Here is a 25,348-nt window from a genome sequence, read left to right as displayed (position 1 = left end):
GCATGCTTTCTCAGTCTGGTTGATCTAAGTGACTCTGTACACTTCAAACCACATGCCTTTGCAAAGCCACAAATATGATCTGAACCTCGGAAATGTGTTGAAATGAAAGGTCTTGCAAACATGTAACTGTTATTTATTAGAACTCTACAGACTCTCTGTTTAACAAGGAGTTCTAATGCACACATCATTTTTGGAGTCAAAACAATTGGAACTGGGTGACCACGTTTTCCTCTGATGATGATCCTAGGGAAGTGTCTGCCACTTCTCTGTCCCTGAGCCGGTTAAAAAGAATGATCTGGGTCAGACACACTTTTGCCAGCTTCATCCAGGCTTTTGTAGATGGACTTTGAGAGAACATCTTAACACTCATTGACATTCTTCACAAGCTCTTTGTTATGTGTAATTTAACTCAGAGCTTTGAAGAGTTTGCTTATTTTAACCAGGATATTTCCAAGCTTGTTTGCTAGTGATGGAACTGAGAACTTGTTTGTTTCACTGTTGAACCCACATGTGTTCCTAACAGTCTCCATGTAGTTTTGCGCATTTATTTGGTCTTCCATTTTTTTCAAGGTGGTGACTCTCGCACTGCGCATGAGCCGTCCCATTTCTCACATCTTTTCTCGCACATACTGTTGGGTCTTGGCTGACAGTCCTCCTTTATTTAACAAGTGCCGCCCAACATCAATAATGGCCTGGTCATTCTTTATTACATCAGTGCCTGGGACGGGATTCATGGCACTGATTACTTTCCACAGCTGTTTACTGATGTGTGATGGCACAGGTCCTGTGTATGTACATGTAAGGTGTTGTTGCTAGTGTTGGCCTCTAGGTGGCAATAGATGTGCTACGCCTCATATATTTTTTTATTTTTAATTTTCTGCTTTTGCTCACCTGTGAAGGCGCAATGTGTTGTGTGCTCTTTCTGAAGGTGAGATGTGGTGTGCTGATCTAGGATTAATCCTTTAAAAATAGATTACATCCATAAATATTTTGCACAGAGTAGCACTATATAGCACCTTATGTTCTGTTAGGTGTCTAAATTTTGCTGTACTTTACTTTTGTGTTCTAGCTGCATATTAATTGTTAAATATTACAGTTTTTATGGTGTATATCTGGAAGTTTCACTCATTTATCATTTATTTCATTAGTCATCAAGTTACAAGGACCAGTTTAAGGCTACATTCACATTACCAGGCGGAACTCAAATCATTTTTTCCTTTTTTTTTTCTTCAAATCATATTTGAGTCACTTTGGTATGTGGTCATAAATCAAACGTATCCGATCCATGAACATGTGATATAAATGTGAACAGTCAAATCTGAGTTCATGCGTCTTTTTGCTTTTAATGCATTCGCTACGTGCTTCTCTCTCGTACCCACACATCTCTTGGTGCAGCTGTGCAAAAGCAAACCGCCTGGTCTCTCAAATATATGACGTTTTTTGTTGTTTGTGAAAAAGGCGACGTTTACACATGTGCATGTGCGCATGTGAGACGTTTCAGGGACAGATTCGTTCAACTCTATCAAGTTCATCATCTGTGAGGTTTTAGAAATCAGCCACCCTTGAAACAGACAGAAGAAGAATACTGAAAAGTCTTCTCATGATAAGGAATAGCTTTAAATCTAAAGTATTTTTGATAAACGTACCATACATCATTTTCCTCCATTCACCTTCGTAGAGTTTGAACTGACAGACTACTGAAACACAGAGTTGTTACAGAAAGTGCAGCTAAGTCTGAGAACATGGCCTGTAGCACAGAGTCGTCTGTAATTGCACCAGCCTCAATTTGTAGAATTAAGAGTTTTTATTTCCTCTGGTGTTACACTCATTATTGTTACAGTCACTTGTGTTACAGTCATTGATGTTACATCCTATTCATGTCGTGACACAAGTGACTGTCATGAATGATTAAAACACTAGAACATTCTTTAGAAATTTGATCAATGTTTCAATAAAAATAATTACTTTCTGGAATTAATAAAATTGTTTTTTAAAAACATATTCCACTCCAAATTAAAAAGGCCCAAGCACAGTGAAAAATCAATTATTCTAACTTGTTTCTTGTAGAGCTCACAGAAAAAAAACAGGGCTTTATGATTGGTCTAAAATTAGACCAAAATGTTGTACCGCGTCCTTTCATATTTTGACGATTTTAGTAAAAAATGAAAAGTGCATTTTGTTGCATAGCTCAATGAAATTTGGTCCAATTTAGCCTGCCCAGGCATTTTTTCAACCATTTTAGTCATTTTTCATGGAAAAAACAGGGTTTCAAAATTGGTCCAAAATTACCAAAACGTCATATCCTTATGTTATTTGCCGATTTTGGTGAAAAATGAAAAGTGCATTTTGTTGCATATCTCAATGACATTTGGTCCTATTTAAAATGCCATTTTCCCACTCATTTGATTCATTTTTCATGGAAAAAAAATGGGTTTTATGATTGGTCCAAAATTACACCAAAACCAACACCTGCAGATGACATGGCTATGCACACCATCACTGACCATCAATAAATTTTGCATTTCTTTTGGAAATCAAGAACACAAGAGTTCTCAAAAAAGCAAAAAGTGTGTGTGATTAATCTCTACCCATCACTCTGTCTGAGCAGTAAAGCTATCATCTCCACGCATGAGTCAAATCAATGAGTCCATCACAGGTGATGATGTGTTTCTGCTCTAATGCCCGTCCATTATCTTGTCTCAAACAGCCCATTTCACCCAGCACAGCGTCGCCTGTGTTTTCAGCAGTGACGCATGTTATGGCATCTACATGAAGTGCAGGAGCTTTCAGAAAATCAGATATAATTTCAGACATTAGACACTCTTCTTTCTTAGTTGCTGTGGTGTTTCTCCTAGTCCTGGTTTTAATGGTTGTATCTCACTTAAGAATATAAAAAAACTGTATGAACACACATTATCATTTATCATGTCTCCGCCTGTCTGTCTGTAAAAATGCATATGTTTAAAACTACTGGGACACCAGCTTATTCACTGTTTCTTCCCAAATTTAAAGTATTAAAAAGAGTTTTCATTATAAATGGTGAACACAAACATTTGAACATTTTAAAAGTACCAGTTAAAATTTTGGGCACACATTTTCTTTCAGCGTTTTTCTTTACTTCTTTATTTAATTTATTTTCTACATTGTAGATTAATATTACAGACAAACAATTGAGGGACAGATATATGTAATTATGTAGCAAACAGTAAAAACAGTTTGTCCTCCACAATCCCCTTACCTAAATCTGATGAAGTGAGATGATGATTTGAGGTGATTTGGGATGATGGAGCTTCACAGCATGAAGGAAAACAGCAACTACTGATCAGCACCTCCAGAAACTCCTTTAATATTCTACGAAAACTATTTAAGGTGAACTCATGAAGAAACTGAGATTAAAATAATAACAGCACTTACAGTGGGACAGCTCTCTCAGTGACGGCATTTCACGCACAGACTTTCCCACTGACCCATTGGCCTTTGATCTTGTCGTGCTTGTCGACTAAATATCAGTAAGATATTTTATTTTAAAGAGCAGGTCAATGTCAACCTCATATGAAGAATGGAAGCATGTTTGTATATCTCCTGTGGGTGGGAAGGAATCATGTAGTGAAACAAACAAGATGAAGGGAATGGCAACCCCTGAACCACCACCCACCTCCATCGACCCCCCTGAACAGTGCAAAACACTCATGTATTGATCTGTACAGTGACTCACAGAAGGGAGTACCGGCCGATTGATTGTGTCTGGAAAAGTCAGGACAAGGGAAAACTGCATGAATCACCAGAGAGAGAGAGAAGAGAGAAAGAGAGAGAGAGAGAAGAAGGGAATGAGATAGGGAGAGAAAAGGGTAGATGAGTGGGCAGATCATAAATGTCAGGATGTTGAGTCTATCACAAACAGTCAAGGTTAAAGTGAGTGGGAAAGTGAGTCACTGTAGTGTAGTATGAGGAATGCTGTTGCAACACAGTTACAAAGCAAAACCAGTAACAACTCTTTCATTAATTTAACACCAGGACATTGGTCAGAACCAAAGTAACAGGTGTGAACGAACGGAACGGGGCCATGAACCACATACCGGAACAAGAACCAGTGTTTGGTTCAAAAATGTTCTCGGTCCGGATCTACTAAACCATGGTCCCGTTTTTCTGGACTGGTTCACACTTTCAGACCAATTACTTAAAGTTGAATCAGTCTTTAAACAAACCAGAGGAAAAAAGGATAGGTGTTGTGCTGAAGTTCAGCTCCCCTTGGTGTGCAGGTGCATCACGCCGCAGTATAAACGCAAATTATTAGACTGGGAATTCATATATTTACTGTAACAGTAGATTAACACTAATTTATAAGCAAAAAATAAAATAAATCTAAGGTAAATCTTTAACACTCATTCTGCTGCGGGCGCAGTGTGAATCCAAAGGGGAGTAGGATTCTGAGAGAGAACACCTGGCAAAGCTACTCGCTGAACTTATAACTAACATTCTACAAACCAATGAATATGAAGTACAGAGAGACTCTGCAGAGAGAGTGTGAAACCAAAATGATCTGGACCAAATATAGCTACACAATGTAACAAAGACACAAGCTTTGGTGTGGACTATGGTCCAGACTTTCAGGTGTAAAAATGTCCTTAGTGAACAGAGCATGGAGTCATAGACTGCAATATAAATGCATGTTTATGGATAAAATCCTGCGGTTCAACACAAAAAGAGATCAGCTGGTTGTACCAAAATCTGAGGAGGGTCAGCATGCATGGGAAGATGGCCACTGAGTGTACAGACTTGTGTAGAAGGGCTTTATGCATCCACAATTCTGCGTCGCTATGCATTTTAAATCACAAATGCAGAAATGTGGCTCAGCAGACCAATTACAGATGCTGCTGTCTGCATTGCAAGGTATGTAGTTACCTTTCTGGGGAGGGGTGCATTGAGCTATGCTGTAGGCTCTGCGGCTACTCACAGGTTACATGTAGACTAGGTATATATTGGCCTTAGGACAGCTAATCAGATTGCAGAAGTAGCCTATCTAAACACAGGATTCAGTAAATTCAATAGCATGTGAAATGCAATCGTTAATAGTGACACAGGTCTTATGTAAGCAGTTAGAGTGTATGAGTCACATAGCCAAACACAGAGCAGGACTAAGACAATTAATCAGACTGCCAGACATTCAAGTCAGTTAATCAAGGGACAGGATGCAAACAGGGAGTCAGAGTGCTTGTCAGGTATAGCCAATCAGAGGGCATTACAAAGACAGTAAATCAGGTTCTATTGCAGAGCTAGCCAATTGGAGGATGGCAGACTTCCCAAGTCTCCCAGAAGTTACGGGAGTCTACTGCACATCAATAAGGGCACCCTGATGCCCGCAAGTCAGATAAAATCTCCCAGAATCTAGAACGAGTGGCTGTTGTGTGAGAGAGAGTGCTCCCATTGAGAGGGTTCTGATTGGCCTGTTCTGTACAAAGAGTCTGTGAGTCAGACAATTTGTTTTCCCTCCTGGACGGGATGCGTTTAAGAGCATCATGGCTCCCATCAAAACTCATTTTACCTCTGAATTCTTTGAAGTATCATGTCTGGTAAAAGTAAAAAACAATTAAAGTCTTTCCCGCTGTACAGCGTGTAATAATGATTTTAGCATTGCCCAGGGGGGAATAAATGATTGCAAAAGGTATGTTAAGGTGAGTTAATACATACATATACATATATACACACACAAAAGGGCGTAGGAGAGGGCTTGATATTGGGGGGGGGGGGGTGGGGGGGGGGGCACATTTTCTAATATGAACCCAAGCCCACCCTATAGTTTCCTATATATTTTTTTGCATATTTACATTTTCTCCACCCTTTTAAAAAAAAAACTTTGGGTCCTGCTCTTTTATTTTTTTCTACAGGGAGCACTTCTTAAGATGGTGTCCTTTTATGAAAAATAATGTAACTACGTTTTATAGAGATTTTTGGCAGAAGTTAATATAAACGTCAGTAGTCTTACAGTGGTGTAAGTGTAAACTACAAATGAACAGAAGTCACGTTAGATCAGTGTTTCTACACGTTCCTGCATATTCTACAGCTTTCTCTGCTTTAAATGCACTTAAAAAAGTAAGTGGTGGTATGATGTGTTTTAATACACTGCTAATATAATATACATAATGATTAATTTAGGCTCCATAGGGGGCTAAGAGATTTTAACAGGTGAACTCAGTAAAGGATTGTTTATTAGCTAATCAGTTGGATCTGGTGGAAAATACACAATTTTAGGGCAGAGATCAGGGTTAAGAAACTGCTTTAAACTACTAACATAAAGTATTGTACTAAATGGCTATCCTCTACATCCAACTTCTAGATAACTAGTTAGCTAAATTAATGTTCGTTCATTACAGCTGACAGTAGGTCCTGCAATCCTAAATTAATAAACACAGTTTGAAAATGAAATAGTTATTAGCTGATCTGGTACATCAGGGCAGGTTGAACATTACATATATAGTTTTTTTAAACCTTGACTCCCAATCTAGCGAATTCTAAAGTTAAGCTAACTCACTAACACAGCTGCAGTTTATTAATCACAGTGGGTTTGATCTTTGCGCTGATTCAGAGAAGAGTCTTTTTAACCAGCTATCAGAAACATATCATCACAGTTTACATGGTTAGCCTACCCTTACCATTCTTTTAGAAGAATCTCGGTATATGCAGATCTGGTTTAACATCAGCTGCAGCCCGATCCCGCTGCTAGATTTCAGTGCGAGGGAGCACCAGCACGCTGACTCCTCCGCGCGCCGCAAAACAGCAAGCTGATTGGCTGTTCCTTCTGAGAGGCGGAACTTAATACCTGAACCGGCTCCGTGATTGGTCCGGTGTGTCTCTTCATTAATAGGACAGCTGAGCTGAGTGAAACGATATAATTTGGGGGGGGGGGGGGGGCAAATCCACCTGTTTCTAATAATGGGTGGGGCATGTCACACCTACCCCCCCCTCCCTGTACAACTGTAGTTTGTAAAAATGTATAAGGGTGGATCTACAGCCAGAACATAGAGGTGTGTAAAAGTACAGTATATACAGGGTGAGTGTGTTTAAAGGATGACTCACTGTGTTTTGGAGTTTGGAGCATGTGCCAGATTAAATGTGGTCAGTGAATTATTCAGGTCTGCACTGAATCAATAGAAAAATGAGCAACAGGATCATCTGAGTGAATCAGAGCATTAGGTCAACCACACTCACGTGTGTTTCTTCAGAACTCTCAGTGCATATATTTTTACGAGGCAAGATATTGTAAAAAAAAAAAAATATATATATATATATATATATATATATATATATACATATATATATATATATATTATTTTAAAATTATTATAGCATTTGAGTACTTTAGTTGCTAATAATAAACAATAAAGTTACCATATTTTTGAACTATAAGGCGCGGTGTATTAGAAGGCTCACTATCAATGAACGTCTATTTTCTGGTCTATTTTCATACATAAACTGCATTATAAGGCACATTTTAAGAGACACTAAAAGAAACTTCTAATTCAGAAACTCGTCGCTGGGTGGGTGTGGGTACTTAAGTTAAGTAAAGATAAGCTAAGTAAACAAAACTGTAATAAAAAAAGACTTTCTTTTAAAGTCAAACGAGTGGATGTAAATCTACACAGATTCTTCTCCTAAAAACTGTTTATTTGGTGAGTAAAGCGCTTTTGTTTATTTACAATAAGCTTAGATTCCAAGATTTCCCCACCACTAGGCTGGAGCATAAGCATTAGTGCTAGCCAGTGTTACAACCAGGCTACAGGCCGATAATACACCCCTCTGAACGGTGAAATAGGTAGCGCAGTTAGCGGGTAATGCTAATGCTGCAGTGCTAACCGGGGTTAGCCGCAGGCTACAGGCCGATAATACCTCTGAACAGAAAAATAGCATTTAGCGGCTAATGCTAATACTTTTCCAGCCCCAATGCTGGAGAACTAAACTGAAACTCCTGAAAATCTGCAATTTGCAGAGTGGCTTTACTGCTCCCTACTTCCTGACTGGTAAAATTCATACATAAGATGCACTGGTGTAAAAGACACACTGACGATTTTTGGGAAAATGTAAGGATTTTAAGTGCGCCTTATAGTGTGATAAATACAGTATTGTATTGTTTGTGCCTGTATATTTTTTTAATGGCATCTGAACACAGGGGTGTTCCTGTCCACCTTATTCTGTTCATTTTAGAGTCTAGTCAGTTTATATTAAATGGTTAATGGTCGTATTGTATTTAAAATAAATGTAGTCCAAAGTAGCTACTGCTGTGAACACTGATCACTGATAGTACCTAGATATGAAAACCCAATGGGTGAGCATGATATTAAATGTTGTTAATTGTAGTTTGAGATAATCTATTAATGCAAGAGTACTGGTTTGTGTACTGGGTAAACCTGACAAGTCACACCCACCACACCACTTTAACCGTAGCTTTAGAAGCAATCAGATTCTCTTGGTCAGGATGTTCTGGTGTTTGTTTCTCCTCCTCTAAATGGTAAAAGCAGACATATGAACATTTGGGTCTTTATAGTTTAGCTTCTTGTAGCACAGACGCAGCTCCTCTTCTGTGGAAGGTGGTAAATGGAAGATAAATGGAACTCCTCAACACTGAGATCTGAGATCATACACATCTCCTTAATAGCAGTGATGCCGTGGTCTGCAATTAAATAAAAGTTAGAGGAAATAGAAGAAACACTGTTTTTTGTTTACTCGTATTTTCCATACCATCAACACTTTCTAATTTGGGGTTGTTTATAATACACAATGGAATGGAATGGAATGGCTCTATTGTGTAGGTTAGAGGTTAATAGTTGGTGTTCTAAGTAGGTGGTCCGGGGGTCTCTCTGGTTTGGTAATTGTTTATTAGTGCTATCGGAGCAAAGGACTTGATTGTTTCTTCTGGCAATTAATGTTTCATTCACTAAAAGTAGCGCAGCACACATGAGAGGTCGAAGCCGGGCACGAGATGAGTCATCGCCTTGCCCAACCTGCCTTCTTTAATCTTAATAAGTCCGTTAAGCTGTGAGACGAATTGAATTGAATTACAAACTCATTACACATGATTTCCTCTTCCAGCTGACTTCGTCCTTGAGGTTTAAAAATAACCTTGTTTTGCTTCGTTCACTCCTCTTTGGAATAAATCTGGAGGAGATGTTATGTTGCTCCACTAAGCTTGTGCTGGCTGATTATAAATGACATATAAGCATCATCATGCATAAAATCAGGATGTTCTAGTAATTCCACCTCCTCTGGGCAATCTCTTCTATCTGCATAGCAATCCATAATGGAGGACGACTGCGTCTTCATCGATATCAAAGGAAAACTCTGAAAATCTGATTATACTGCTTCCAAAATCCTACGCTCATGCTTATCTGGAGAAAAGATCAGTAAATAACTTAGCTACTGTGAGATTTATGGATAATATAGATAATATTTTCATTTTATTGATGTAATGCCAGCCTTCGTCAGAGTGGAGAGTTCAACACCACAAGAAATGAAGTTTACTTCCAGGATCAAACATGCAGTCAGAGAAATACACACAACCAATAGCTGTATTCTAAAGCAATAATTTGGCCAAAAATCAGGTGTTCTGGCTGAATACATCTCATATCAGGAGTGAAAACGGTACAAAACTAAAAGTATATGTTTTGGGAATTCTTGGCCAAACCATTGCTCTATAACTTTCTGATTGGACAGTTCGGCAGCAGCTACTTTAATGTCTTACAACACCAAGTGAACCAAGACAGAACGAGACATCAAAACGAAGACATGCACATACAGACAGCCATCATATTCATCATCAAGTCTTTTCATATCTCACAAAATTCAACACTATTTCCACACATTGCCACAAAGCTAGTTTGGCAATCTGGCAATCTTGGCAATCTTTGAGAATCTGGAAAAAATATCTGCAACTATTCACATTGTTCATTAATAAATACAGTACTTACAATTCATATACAGACACTCACATTATAACCAGCCTTGTGGACAGTTTTTTTCAGCTGGTTCTCTCTCTCTCTCTCTACAGTTCCGTTCACTACTCAGAGCCCGGACAGAGGCCACGGCAGTGGAGAATGCTTCAAAACCCACATGATCTGGGGGTTTAATGTCCATCATTAAGACTCAGTCCTACAGTGTATCTGGCTGGAGTGTGTGCCAGCGTGCGGTCTCCACCTGCCCTCGATCACACATCTCTTTCCAGTGCTGCTGCCCCGCCTCCGGACCCTCGTAACCAATCAGAACGCGGCCCAAGACACTGCTTTTTGTGTACAGCCTCCCCTGTGAAGAAAGAACAGTAAGGTGAATGAGCATTTTAACTTTCCGTACAGCTCATTTTAACACAGAGATATGTAAACAATATATGTATTTAAATGTTAGTAATTTAAATATACTAAATGAAACAGATTTGCTGAACTTGTTAAGAGTTAATTATTGTATTTCTTTCCTTTAATGTGTTTAAGTTAGTATACAGTGAATAGCCCTATTTGAGTAATGTTCTAATCCCTATTATAACAAGAACTACTCAACTAAGTAAAGAAAAAATACTTTAAGAAATGAAAATCAGTCAATCTAAAAAAATCAAGAACTTTGAAATAGATTAGATTGATTATTACGGCTAAAATATAGATTAAATCTATATTTATCTATCTATATAAACTAACTCACACTACCCCTCTCTCTCTCACTCACACACACGTACATGCACACAGCTGTTAACTTTTACTCAGCACAGTAAGATATTCTATTTTTAAAAGTATCAAATCTATCCTGAGATATTATGAAACTAATCAGTTACTTAATCAACTAATTTACTGGGATCGTGAGAATGCTTCTCTACCTGCATGACGATGAACTCCAAGACCAATGAAAGCCTGACGATGTCACCAGCTGGTAAGTCGAACAGGAAAGGTGCGTTCCAAACCGCATTAGAGCCACTCGCTCCCTTCGTCTCCTTAGTGCAGATCACTTTCCCACCCTGCCGCAGGTTGATGACAACGTAGTGATCTGCAAACCATACAGATACAAGTGTTAAAGAATCCTTGAAACTTCACTGGTGTTTTTTATCCACACAATCCAAGTAAAAAACTGTCCATTTCATCCAGAGAGTTTGATTCTATTGGCAATACTTTAATTAACTACAGGGACTAGATAAGGTGTATGTGTGTCCATCTGCACATCTGTTTTGCTCAGCAATGGGAGCAACTTGAAGAAGCTGAATTAATCTATTATAAGGGGTGTCCACAAACATTTGGACATACAGTATATGGTGCTGGGCGGTATACCGGTTGATCCGGTATGCATTTTTCACATATCTCCATACCACTTAGAGGCACTGTGGAGCACTGTGTAGAACAGCACGACTAAAGAAGCAGATACAGCTCACTAACTAACGCTAGCCAGTTAGCATAACAAGCTAACACACCGGAGAACACAATGGGAGCTCAGTTCTGTGGAGTAAAACACTCATCTCGCTTTTTCCTGCCTGAAGAAAAATGAGAACAGCACTTTATCTGAGGAGATCCTGTTGCTGTTTCTCAATGTATGAGTGTTTTTATCCGAGTAAAATAGAAAGACAACAGCAAACAGCAACTATTTACTCAGAAAGAGATAAATGGAATTACGCAATCAATCCACGGCTCAGAGAAACATCCCTCTTCTCCCCCAGACAAGGCCAAATTAAACCCAATACCAATCAAAGCCTTAATTTAAAGTATTAGTGTTTTAAATTAAATGTACTCCTAACAGTAAGGTCACAGACCTACATAAAAGCCCAGTCATGCAAAAAAATATAATAAATAAAATCCATGATATACCATAAAACCATCAGAATCTTGAAATACACACTGTTATACATTTTAGTCATATCGTCCAGTACTACCAGTATAGTGTAATAGCTGCTAAGATGATGGCTCTAACTTGGATAAAACTATAGGAGGGCAACCAAAAACAAAAATCACTAAACGTACCTGCAGCTCCGGGCATTCTAGTTAGCTTGGCCAGGTTCTCCGCCTTGCGCACCATTACTTTGATGCGTTGGGCCTGCGTCTGGTACTGGAGCAGGATGAAGAGCTGACCCAGGGGTCTGGAGGGACACACCTTCAGACTGCCCAGTGACTCCTGAGTGCTCTGACTCTGAAAACAGACATCAATACACACACAATGAAACAGCTGATCAGCATTAGTGACAGTTCATTATATGGGGACTGCAGCTGTAATGTAGACAATTACATTAAGATCTTAGTGTAAGGCGACACCTTTTCCATTGACATCCTAGATTTTTTTCCAACAAGACAATGCAAATCCACATGTTGCTCTTATTACAAAGACGTGGCTATAATACAAGCCTGCCTGCATATAATTATTTTGTCTCCTTTCAACACAGGGAAATATTAGCATTATATTACTTTTTAAAAATAATTTAAATAGGAATAACAACAGAATATTGTTGTGATTAATACAAAAGTAATGGGCACCCCTGATATAAATATAATTTTATATTGATGATTTTATTTACATTTATATATTTATTATTAAATGCTCATTTTTTAAGAACAAGTGTGTTATTCATATTATTGTTTTACTAATTTACTATGGAATATTGAGGCCAATTATTATATATTTTTTACTAAATAATTACATATGTATCCTTAATTGTTTTCACGTCTTTTTTTTATTTGCCTTTTTTAGATTATTTGACTTTTTAATTAAATTTTATTTTTAAAAATTCCCGTTTTCTTCCCAATGTACACGGCCAATTACCCAACCTACTCATTAGGACTCCCCCTATCACTAGTAATGCCCCAACATACCAGGAGGGTGGAGACTAACATATGCTTCCTCCGATACATGTGAAGTCAGACACTGCTTCTTTTTGAGCTGCTGCTGATGTAGCATTGCTGAGTATCATCACAGTGTGCTTGGAGGAAAGCGCAGCGACTCGGTTCTGATACATCAGCTCACAGACGACCTGTGCTGTGGACATCACCCTAGGAGTGATGTGGGGAGAGAGCGCCATCTACCCATCCGGAGGGAGCAGGGCCAATTTTGCTCCCTCTGAGCGCCGGCAGCTTGATGGCAAAGCTGCATGAGCTGGGATTCGAACCTGCGACCTCCCGCTCATAGTGGCAGCGCTTTAGACCGCTGGACCAGTATAATATTAATCTACAATGTAGAAAATAAATTAAAAATAGAAATAAAGAGTTTCTTGATTGAGAATGTGTGTCCAAATATTTTACTGGTACTGTATCTGACCATTTCTAACTAGACTACAATGTATAAAAATCCCATTAGCTGTGTTCACCCCATGTCTCATGTTTTCTCCTTCCAGTTATTGGACTCAGTCTTTAACGCTGGAGTTGAATCTCTGTTTCATGCTTGTTTATGTCGTGACAGATGTGTTTTGATGTGGGATGGTCAGTGGGCAGTCAGTTGGACACAGATTTCATGCCTCTCTGAGTTTGGCCATTATAACACACTGGGCGATCTGAGCTTATCTAACACCAACGTATAATCACAAGTCACACTCTGCAGACACGCTCACACACAGTCGCCCACTGAAGATTACGTCACCCCCGTGATTGCTGTATCAGCCATGTTTTCTCCTCTAAAGCCTACATCAGCAAATTCACCCCCTGCCAAGATTAGATTACTTAATAGGACATTATGGCAGAAACTCAAACTTTTCCCTGTGTATGAGTTCTCTGCACTGTAAATAATAATAAATTAATTCCTTCTACTGTGTTTATTGGATCTGTGCTTTATCACTGTAGAGTAGGCGTAAAAACAATTGCTGGGTTGTTTATTTAACATCAACAATTATTTGTATATTTTCTACTTTTAACGAGTAAAGCCCTTTTACAGTAACTACATTTAAAAATGGTCCAGCATTTCTCTTTTTAATCAAATAAATTAAAATGATTACTGTCAGAAAAAGAATACTTATATACCAGCAGAGAAGCCTTGGTGCTTAAAACAAATCTATAACACTTAGTTTTTAAAATTTTATAGTTCATATAATCTTCGTTCAAGGGTCCAATCTTAAACTGCACCAAGAACTGTTGTTCAGCAATAGCAAACCTTTGTCACACTACAATACTACAAATTACATTCACAAATGCAACTTCCTCAGACTGTACACAGCAGAATTACCCAGCAGATTTCACCTGAGGGAGGGATCTATGTCAGCACATGAGGAAGATGTAAATACTTCCAAATAATGAGTTTTGTGCTTCTATCCCAGTTAAGCTAACATTAACGTGTGGTAAACACTAAGCTTAAAGGTAAAGGGGGCCTACAACAGTTAATTTGCATAAAAGTGACAGAGCCCTTAAACGGCTCATTCTGAAGGGGACTAAAAAAACGCAAGAGTAGAGTTTGGTAGATTTCTTTATGTGCCAACTGGATCGTTTCTTAAAAAAAAAACAGCCCGGAAACTTTAATTTTCCGTGATACATGCCCTTGATGTCACTACAATTACAGCGTTAAGGGAAGCAATGATGATGTAGTGACAGTGGGCTCAGGTCATGGGAACTGTATGCACAGTGGTGTGACACACCCTGGAAAAGATCACAGTAAACAACCTGACACACAGCCTCCGCTACATCACACACCGCATCCTCCTTCAAGAGACAGTCTGTCCGTGCAGCATCATTCACCTTTACCACCCCCCTCCCCAACTTCCCACTTCCTCACCTTTATATGTCTGTTTCTGTAGTATTGCTTAGTTGTAAATTTTGCTTAGACTTTTCAGTTTGTGTGAAATTGCTACTGCATTGAATCGTCAATGTTTTTGACATACAGACAAAATGTATCAGCAGTAGCAGATTCTTGGGGACTTTTCATGCGTGAAAGTCTAGACACAAGTCCGCACCAAGGTTTGTGTGATTTTTATATTGTATTCTGTACATTTGGTCCACTTAGTTTTGGTTTCAGATTGTAGTTTACTTTTTTTACATCATGTTATCATTACCAGGTATTGTGCTGAATTCTACATCTCTGCCAGAATTCGATTCCCATTGTGAGCATGATACAGATCCTTTCAGATTTATTTCTGTTTATATATACAGGGGTTGGACAATGAAACTAAAACCATTTAGAGGTTTTAGAGCACAATAATTTATCATGCTGACGGACAGTTCTGGTGGAAACAGGAGAGTTGAGGTGCACATTGAATTCGGCCGTCATTTGGGCAGCGGTGTTTTTATGTTTTTTGAACATCCCTTTCAGACAGCTTCCTCTTACAGCGTCCACAGTTAATCCTGTTGGATGTGGTTGGTCCTTCTTGGTGGTATGCTGACATTACCCTGGATACCGTGGCTCTTGATACATCACAAAGACTTGCTGTCTTGGTCACAGATGCGCCAGCAAGACGTGCACCAACAATTTGTCCTCTTTTGAACTCTGGTATGTCACCCATAATGTTGTGTGCATTGCAATATTTTGAGCAAAACTGCTCTTACCCTGCTAATTGAACCTTCACACTTTGCTCTTACTGGTTAATAAAGATTGGTCACCAGACTGCTCCAATTTAGCCATGAAACCTCCCACACTAAAATGACAGGTGTTCCAGTTTCATTGTCCAACCTCTGTAAGTCTCAATTTAGAGTAACAATAGGAAAACGTCTGCATCCATGTGGCTTCATGGTTAAGGGTTGCCTGCTGAAACTTCCAAACCTTCTAGAAAAAAGTGCTTTCACACTGCGAATAAACCAGATCATGGTTCAGTAGATCTGGACTGAGACCACCTCTTTTAGTCTCACCAAATTCTGGTTCTTTGGTTGGACCATATTTGCGAGCCTTTTCACACCTGCTACTTGGTTTTAGACTGTTTCAACAATAGCTTTAGTGAGATCAGGATGTTGGATGATCACCACCCCACCATCGCCATCATCCCTACTTCCCCAACTCATCCAAAAAGTATTGGATGGAGCACCACTATTATTCCAGAGAACACAGTTCCACTGCTCCACAGCTTAATGCAGAGGGTTTTATACCCCTCTAGTCTACACCTGGCATTAGGCATTGTGCCAATTGGTTTCTGTTTGTCTGTTCTAGAGACAAACAGTCCACAGGGACTCTGTAAGGACTAGACAAGATGTGTGCGCATTTGCACATCTGTGTCAGCAACTGGTGCAACTTAAAGGAACTAAATGCATTTAGTAGAAGGGCCATCCATTAAACATTTGGTGATTTTGACATATATTGCTGTTAAATGCATGCAAAATGTATGTCATTTAAATTAAATTATGCTTTGTTTCTCATTATGTCAAATGTGTTTATTTGGTTTATAAAGTTCTTTGTAACATCTCGAAAAACAAATCTGTGTTACATTTATGCAAAAAAAAAAAATTAATATATTGTTCCACTTATAATGTGAACACAGCTTCAGGTTTATTTCCCACACTGTCAATTTCTCTTCTCTGCTTCTTTGACAGGTTGTGTTCGATGCCCTCTGGCACTGTTTTCCTCCCCAGTGGAGGACAAAGCGCGGGCGGCCCGCCAGGCCAGTGTCCCACTTGTCTACAGTCCAGTCACTCAGCGCTAAGCCCTATCAGCATCTCTCAGCGGAGTGGAAAATACAGTGCACACAATCAGCTGCCCTGCACTGATTACAAAAACACATTCTCACAGAGATAGCGCCAACCTGATAGCCATTATTACACAGGCAGAGCACTGTGTTTTCCATCCATTTGAGTCACCTGGCTCAGGTATGGTCCAGCGTAGTACTGACCTCACAGGTGGAAAGCTTTTTGATGGACTTGGTGACACATGATAAAACCAGCCAGAGGCAGCTCTGATACGTGCAGCTGCTTAATCAAGGCTGTAGCAGGGAGGCAGTTCTTAGCTTTGGAGCGTTTATAACATTATACAAAGTAATAAATATCACATATATTATAAAATATATAATATGTGCAACGTGTTAGTGACATCACTTGTCCCCTTCACATTTCATAATTATTCATGTGGAACCCTCCCCCAACATGTAGCTATGTTGAATTTAAAGGTCTCAATCTATTGTTTTTTTTTATTCATTTTAAAATGCTTAGTTGTGGTCTCTAGTATGAATGAATGCAAAGTGAGCTGTTTTTTTTTTGTGAAAAAAGTACTCCAGTGATCTGGTATAACGCTGCTTTAGTCTTTGTGAGGAGTGTTTAGAGGAAACGGTGGAATTTTGGTTCTTGCTCATGAGAATTCATTCATGCAAACATATCGCCTCTGACTGGCTAACAGCACTGCGACATAAAAATCATTTTTTGACATTAAATCAATATTTTGCATATCAATATAATACATGTTCTGAATTTCCTAAATTTTAAGAGAATTGTCTATATTTGTGATCCTCTGTTTTTACACAGTATTCATCAGTAAATTTACAAAACAAATATCTGATTTCTTAAAATCTTAAAAAATTCCAGGCAATGAAACTGACAGTTTTCCTTTTTGTACAGAAGGATTTTTTACCTTTTTGAGCCTCCTCCTTGCTGGGTTGAGCTGGAGGTTGTACATGACAGCTGCGTCTGCTTCCCAGTCCATCTCTGCACAGGTCAGCTCCAGGTCCCCCAGTGGCGTCTCCCGGAGGCCGGAGAAATCTTTGCCGTAAGCGACCAGCCTCAGTGTGCAGGACTTCAGCTCCTCCAGAGAGCCAGCCTGCAGGGTGAGGACCTGAGCCTGGGGCTCTGGACTCAGACTGTGCCTCCGTGCTGGAACCCCCTGCAGGGCAGCTGGGCAGACAGGGGGCAAACTGGCTCGGACTGTTGCCCCACTTACCCTGCGGGAAGCCCGGAACAGCCCCAGGACTGTGACTGTAAGAGTGCCCTCTGCTGGTGAGAAGAGCAGGGTAAAGTGCAGGGATGGTGGTTGCTTGCTGGAAATGGAACTGCGTCTGGAGCTGGAGCCGTACTTAGGCGACGATGGTTCCCACTGTGGACTGGAGCCATATGGGGATGAAGACAGCGCCCCCTGTTGGTCGCCACTGGTCAGCTTGCTGTTTTCTGTGCACAAGAAGTTGTCGCCAGCCACTGTGGAGCGACGGTCCAAGGCGCGGCGGGTTTTAGACACCAGGCCGAGTTTAGGGATGCTGGGGAGGGAGGCACGGCCACGGACGGACAGTTTAGAGGGAGAGGAACACAGAACCGGCGAACTGAGGCGCCGCAGGGGGAAGCTAGACTTCTGAGGCCCTTTTGGATCCACCTGGACACGTGAAAGAGAGCTCAGGTCATCCTCTGAGGGAGTGGAACTGCTGTCCTGAGGTGGATAGTCCAATACATCACCGTCAAGCTCTTCATACTGTTGTTTGATGGGTAGGACATTGATGGATGGGGAAGGACTTAAAGTCACAGTCACATGATCCAGAGTACCAGAGGGAAGGGAGAGCCCCGCCTCTTTGTCACTATAGGAGAAGGACTTCCTGCGGCGCCAGCAAATGATGCAGCCCAATACAAGGCAGAAGCAGAAGATGGCCAGGCCAACTGCCAGCAGGATCTGAAGGTGAACTGATGTAGAGGAAGATACAGAAATAAGAAGATATTCAGCAAAGTGTGAAAAAATGTTATGCACTTCTACATGACATTAAATTAAAGTTGTATCAGTATGAGTAAACTGCCTAATAAGAAGCCAACTACAGCTTCTTATTGTGGTAGCTGAAAAAGTTTGGACACAGTTGAGTATAAAAATGTCAGACAAAGTACCAGTCAAAAGTTTGGACACACCTGATTCAATGTTTTATTTTTAAATATTTTGCCTACATTGTAGATGAATACAGACTATAAAGGAATTCATAAGGAATCATGTAGTAACTTAAAAGTGTTAAACAAAATTATTACTTTTGGGTGCTGTTAACTTCTGGCTCTGAGACTGAAAACTCTGATGAACTTATCCTGCGCAACAGAGTTAACTTTTCCCCTTCCTTTCCTGGGGCGGTCCTGATGAGAGCCAGTTTCATCATATATCATTTGAAGGTCTTTGTGAATGTATTTGTGGAAATACAAAGTTCTTTAAATGTTTTGGACTGACTGACCTTCATTTTTTAAAGTGATTTCATTTCACTTATGATCATATATGACTCTTATCTGGAGTTGGGAGACTTTTCTATCCCAGCCCAAAAGATACTAATAGTAACATTAAGAAATATAGGAGATAATGTTCACACTAAAATTCATACAATAATACAATTACACATGGCACTTAGCAGCATGCTCTCTATCAAGGGTGAAGAGAGATTATTCAAAGCTGTTATCTTGTAAAATGCTTATTTAAATGATTCAGTTTAGGATTGTTACATTAGTCTTTTAATGGACATTATGGTTCGATTAAAAATCTAATTGGAACATTGCTGAATAGCCAACTCCAAGCTAAACCTTTAATAAAATGCTAAGAGCTAACCTGAACTCAGAGATAGCTAACTTTGTTAGCACATGGTTTGTTAGAGTTATTCACCGCTAGTGTACTGAGTTGTCTGAAAAGGGTGAGGCATGCTAATGATTCCACCAACAGCGATGACTAACGGAGATCCGGAGCCAGCATCGCCTCCACACTCCTCGCCTGCTCTCGGCTTGTTTAGCGCTGCAGTTTTTCTCCACACATCGCTCATTATCTGATTATGGAGCACAGGAAATGTCCCTCGGTCCTAATCACAGCTAACTGCACCACGATGGGGACGCAGCCGGGGCAGGAGAGACTTTGATCTAAACCAGAGCATCCATGTGACCTCAGCAGGATCCGGACTGTTTCTCTCCTGCTAAGAGACCAGTCTGACCAGGACATTATCTCTGCTGCATACTGGGCAACGTAATGGCACTGGCAGCTAAACTGAGAGACATTACACTGGGGAATCATTAGCCTACTATTATATAGATATGCTTAAATAGTTAATATCCTATATTTCCTTCACATTTTACAACATGTTTTCTGAATAACTTACTGTTAACTTGTGGTTTCTGAGGCTGGTAACTCTGATAAACTTATCTTGTGCAACAGAGGAACTCTTGATCTTCCTTTCCTGTGGCGGTCCTGATGAGTGCCAATTTCATCATAAAATGTTTGATGGTCTTCATGACTGCAGATTTTTTTTTTTCAGATTGACTGATCTTCATTTATATATATTTTTTAATTTATTTAGTTGAGTAGTTCTTGCATTATATGGTTTAAACATTACTCAAATAGTGCTATTCACTGTATACCTACAACTGTTGCTCAACACATTAAGAAGACAAGAAATTCAAGTAATTAACTCCTGATAAGTTCAGCACAGCTGTTAACTGAAAGCCATTCCAGGTGATTCTACCTCTATAAAGCTGACTGAGAAAAACAGCCGATATGTGCAAAGCTGTCATCTAAGCAAGAGGTACTGATTTAAAGAATATAACACATAAAACATATTCTGGTTTGATTGCGTTCAATGACAAACCACAGTTGTGAGATCTGGATGGTCAATGCTGAGGGGTTTTATACCCTGCTAGCCCATGTCTGGCATTAGGTATTATATCAATATCTGTTTGATATTTGAGTAATTATAAACAAGATAAATATTCGTATTTGCATGTCTGCAGCAGCAGTGTTTGCTTCTTAAAACAGAATGCACTCATTGAAAGGGGTGTCCACAAACATTTTACACATAGTTGAGGTTCCTTTAAGAAGCTGTATAGACTTTTATGTTCTTTGATATGGGCTGTCACATGTCAAAAGTCAAAAGTTTGGACTTTTTTTTTTTCTTCAATATTTTAAATTTGCTGCAGTGTAGATTAGTACTAAATTCACCCAAACTATGAAGAAAAGCATATGCACCTCCTACCTAGCTTTGCACATTTTGGAATTTTCTCAGTCAGGTTTATAAGGAATGACTGGAATGGAATGACTTTCAGTTACCAGCTGTGCCTTGTCAAAAGCTGAAATGGAACAGTTTGTATGCAGTGAATAGCTCTATTTGAGTAATGTTCTAATCCATATTATGGCAAGAACTAAATTACGATAAGAAATGAAGGCCAGTCAATCCAAAAAAAATCAAGAACTTAGCCTCAAGTGCAATTGCAAAGACCATTAAAAACGTTATGATGAAACCGGCTCTCATCAGGACCACCTCGGGAAAGTTATAAATTAGTAATTTTTTGATTAACTACAAGATTCCTTATATGTTTTACTACATAGTCTGGATTAATTCAGTATTCATTTACAATGTCAGAAAAAATAATGATCAAAAACTAAAAACATTAAATGAGAAGGAGATGAATTAGAACTTTTGACTGTATGTCTGGGTTTACATATTTATGCATTGGTTGTGTATTTATCTTAAAAAAATGCCCACACCAGTATAACTTGTGAGGTGTTATCTTGTGAAGTTGAACACATTTGGGCATTATTGTCATAGCAAGTTGTGCAGGCATTTATCATTCCACAGTGTTACGTGTGTTCCAGGAATATGTCACAGAAGGCATTGCCACCCACAGTGGACAGCGCAGTGTCTTATAATTATCCAAATGTCTAATTAACCAGTGGTGGCTACAAGTGTCCATGAGTACAGACAAGCAGCACAGCAAAAATCACACCCATATTCAATGCAGGAGACCCAAGGCTTCTATGGGACATGGCAAAAGTCATGGGACATTATGCTAGATCCTGTTCCATAACTTGTGGCATGTCAGTATGTGTACATATATAGAGGCACATACCACACACTGTGCTGCTAATCTAATCTGCTAATATTAGCTCAATTCACTGTGAAAGCTCTCAGGAAATCCTATACTATGGATTACTGCAATACTGCAAAGCCTGGCATACATTTCACACACTGACTCAGCACCTCAGCTGCAACCAGTGGAGCCTAAGACTAAAGCTAACATTAAAGCTCACTGCAGATGTAAAGGCCTGCATGAAAAAGAGGCTAGCTTTTATATTAAGGTGGAAAATGTCATTCTGGTCACCTGCCAGGCCGTTCAGTGCCAGAGATAAGCTGTGAATCAGTGCTAGATAGCAATGCAAGTCACGTATTTGGGTCCATGCTATGGCCTGTTGACTGAAACGGCATGATGTGATTTTATACACTCACAGGGGAAAGCAGAGAGGTTTCATAGCTTTACAGTAAAAGCACTGAACAAGTTCCAGTATTTTACACACTTTCCAATAGCACTCTGCCACATGACACCCTAAACACTGTCTCATATTACCACACACACACACACACACACACACACACAGAGTCAGATAAGAGGTACAACCTTTTTAATTCTTAAATAAACTGATAGCTAATCCGTTTTAGCTCACAATCTCTAGTATGACCGTGTTGTTACATGACAATTAACATTCTTATCTCTATTACGCAACACTATGTCTCATAACACAAAACACACTGACTAATAATAACCAAAAAACCTTCTCACAACACCTGAAACATTGTCTTATAATACCCAACACACTGCCCTGTGAAATACACATCATACACAGTATGATAATACCCAACACTGTCTTATAATACCCAACATACTGCCCTCTAAAATACACATCATACACAGTATGATAATACCCAACACTGTCTTATAATACCCAACATACTGTCCTGTAAAACAAAACACACTGACTGATAATACCAAACACACTGTCTTATAATACCCAACATACTGCCCTCTAAAATACACATCATACACAGTATGATAATACCCAACACTGTCTTATAATACCCAACATACTGTCCTGTAAAACAAAACACACTGACTGATAATACCAAACACACTGTCTTATAATACCCAACATACTGCCCTGTAAAACCCAACACGTTGTCTGATAATACCCAATACAGTGCCTCAAAATAATAGCCAACATACTGCCCTTTAAAACACAACATATTGCCTTATAATACCCAACACAGTCTGATAATACCCAACACACTGCCTCAAAATTCACAATACATTCTCCTAATACCAAATAAACAGTCTCACAATACCAAACACTGTCTTAATACCTAATACACTGTCTCTTAAAACATTGTGTCATTATACCCAACATATTGTGGCATTATACCAAAGTCACTGTTTTTCAAAACCTCACATACAGTCTAATGATAACTGATACACTACCTCAAAAAATTAACACTTTTTCAAAAAACCCAACACACTGCCACAAAATACCCAAATCATTCTTCTAATACCCAACACAATGTCTTATAGTACCCAACACTGTCTCATATTACCTAACACACAGTCTCTTATACCTGGCATAATACTCTAACATCCTAACATACTGTCTCATAATACCAAGCACACTGCCATAATACCTAACACAGACTCAAAATAGCTTTCTAAAACTGTTCTATAATATCTATATTCTCCTAAAACCCAACACATTGTCACACAATATCAGCTGGTAGGCCTCCAGTAACAGGTGTTTGAAAACACAACAGATGCTGAAAATGATAGACATCACAGACAGTTTAAAGAGATTAAATGATAAGTAAATAAATGCAGAGTAATGCAGCAGCGCTGCAGATCTTTACCTGTCAGGTGGATCCTCATGGTTGTGTGTGTCTCTGCGTGTCTGTAGTGTGTGGTTGTTTCTGTGTTGTTTACGGGACCCCCGGGACCCTCACTGTCTGCCTCGTAATGCAGTCCTTCACTATCAGCCCACACTCCCCCGGTAACGCCCCTCTGGGCAGCGCGTGCTCCGCTCCGCGTGTCTGCTCTCCCTCTCATCCACCGGCTCAGAAACCGACTGACCGCGAGACACGCGCGCGCCGGAGAGACATCAAAGCGTGCAAACAGCCCGACCAGTGGCAGAGCTCCGCGGGTCCCACGTCATTTACGCGCTGTTTCAGAGAAGCTGTAGAGCTGGATGGGATTCACCAGCACAGTTTCACTGTGTTTAAATCAGAGTTTTAATATTCCAGAACTAACTTTTGATCACTATTTAAACTCTGATATATTTTATCATATCTTAATTTTCCAAGCTGTTTGTTTATTCTAAATCCTTAGTGATTGTGGAAACTTCACACTAGACCTCAAGCAGTTTGAACTGTGCGTCTCTCCACTCTTCCTGCAGACTCTGCTTCCTTGATTTCCAAATGAAATGTAAAATTTACTGATCATCAGTGCTGGTTTGGAGAGACATGTCATCTGCTGGTGTTGGTCCACTGCAAGTTTAGTGTCAGTCTTGCAGTGTTTTCCCACAAAATCTTACAGCACTTCATGCTGACCACTTTTATGGAGATGTGGATTTCATTTTCCAGCAGGACTTGGCAAACTGCCAAATATAACTGATCTTTTATTATATTAAAATTTTCATTGGCTATAAGCCATAATAATCAACAATAAAATTAATATAATTAAAACAAAGTTTTTAATGATATTCTATTTTTTTAAAGATGCACTATAGTACATGTGTTTTTTCAGAAAATCATTATGTTGCAGTTCTACCTTATGATATAACCTTTAATATGGCCTGCTGGTCAGTCTTAAAGGAGCAACTCACTCAAATCCAGTGTGAAATGGACTCTGTACACCCCCAGCATTACAAAATACAGTGCTTTTAGCCGATGCTCCCAACAGGCTTACAATGTTAGTGATAGGGGCATAGCTTTGTGAAAGGGGCATAGCTTTGCCGATGCAAAGAATTTTTTTTTACACCAAAAATTAGCTCAAAGTAGCTTTCTACTTAAATACTTAAATTCTGAGGGCCCTGACAATTAAAACGAGGAACTAAGAACTTGCACAGATGGAATGGGGGTGGGTTATTCAAAAAAGTTAGCATGTTTCACTACACCTAAAGTCTATTTCATACTGGATTTCTTCTATTACTTGTATATATATATATATATATCTATGCAAACATAGTTAACTCCAGACTTAGAAATTAGCTTGTGCTAATTGTTTTAACCTCCTGCAAAAAATAATGTTTATAAAAATAATAATATTTTGTTAAGCACTTCTGAATAGATGCAAACTGCATTTTGTTTCTCTGTACTTGCGACATGTGCAATGACAGTAAAGCTGAAATCTAATTCTAATTCTAAAACATAACATTGGATGAAAATTTAACCCGGCCCATGTTTCTGTTTGGACTGGTTGTAGAAACGATTGACTGGGATTCCCGTCAACTTGTGTCCAATCAATTGAGTGTAATGTTGTAATGTAAACACCATATGGTAAAGACAGTATCGCCATATGGGGCCAAATATTAAGGATCATGTTGCAGAAACGCAGAAATGTAATGTCCACATATAAGGATGCAGGGCCTCAATAGATAAAAAAAATTAATTTTCACCTTTAAGTAAAACTAGCAGCATGGACCAACAGTTCACCTAGGTGCTGTTTGTTAGAAGAACCCCTTTACTTGGTTGTTACTGTGTTAATGACAC

The 25,348-nt window shown here is 39.3% G+C and overlaps 1 protein-coding gene across 1 annotated transcript; it reads right to left on the bottom strand.

Annotated features, from left to right (window-relative positions):
• Positions 1–9,473: 9,473 nt before the first annotated feature.
• Positions 9,474–23,742, bottom strand: LOC103037946 (synaptotagmin-11). The gene is made up of 5 exons (XM_022679823.2): positions 23,492–23,742; positions 17,473–18,503; positions 11,979–12,144; positions 10,850–11,016; positions 9,474–10,290 (listed from the first exon to the last, which is right to left on the bottom strand). The coding sequence occupies exons 1-5, from the start codon at positions 23,685–23,687 to the stop codon at positions 10,141–10,143; spliced, it is 1,710 nt and encodes a 569-aa protein (XP_022535544.2). The 5' UTR covers positions 23,688–23,742; the 3' UTR covers positions 9,474–10,140.
• Between the last annotated feature and the right edge of the window lie 1,606 nt (positions 23,743–25,348).

This window comes from Astyanax mexicanus, chromosome 9 (assembly GCF_023375975.1).
Source record: "Astyanax mexicanus isolate ESR-SI-001 chromosome 9, AstMex3_surface, whole genome shotgun sequence".
Taxonomy (NCBI): Eukaryota; Metazoa; Chordata; class Actinopteri; order Characiformes; family Acestrorhamphidae; genus Astyanax; species Astyanax mexicanus.
Note: the sequence above shows the minus strand (reverse complement) of the source record. Positions and strands in the feature narration are given on the sequence as shown.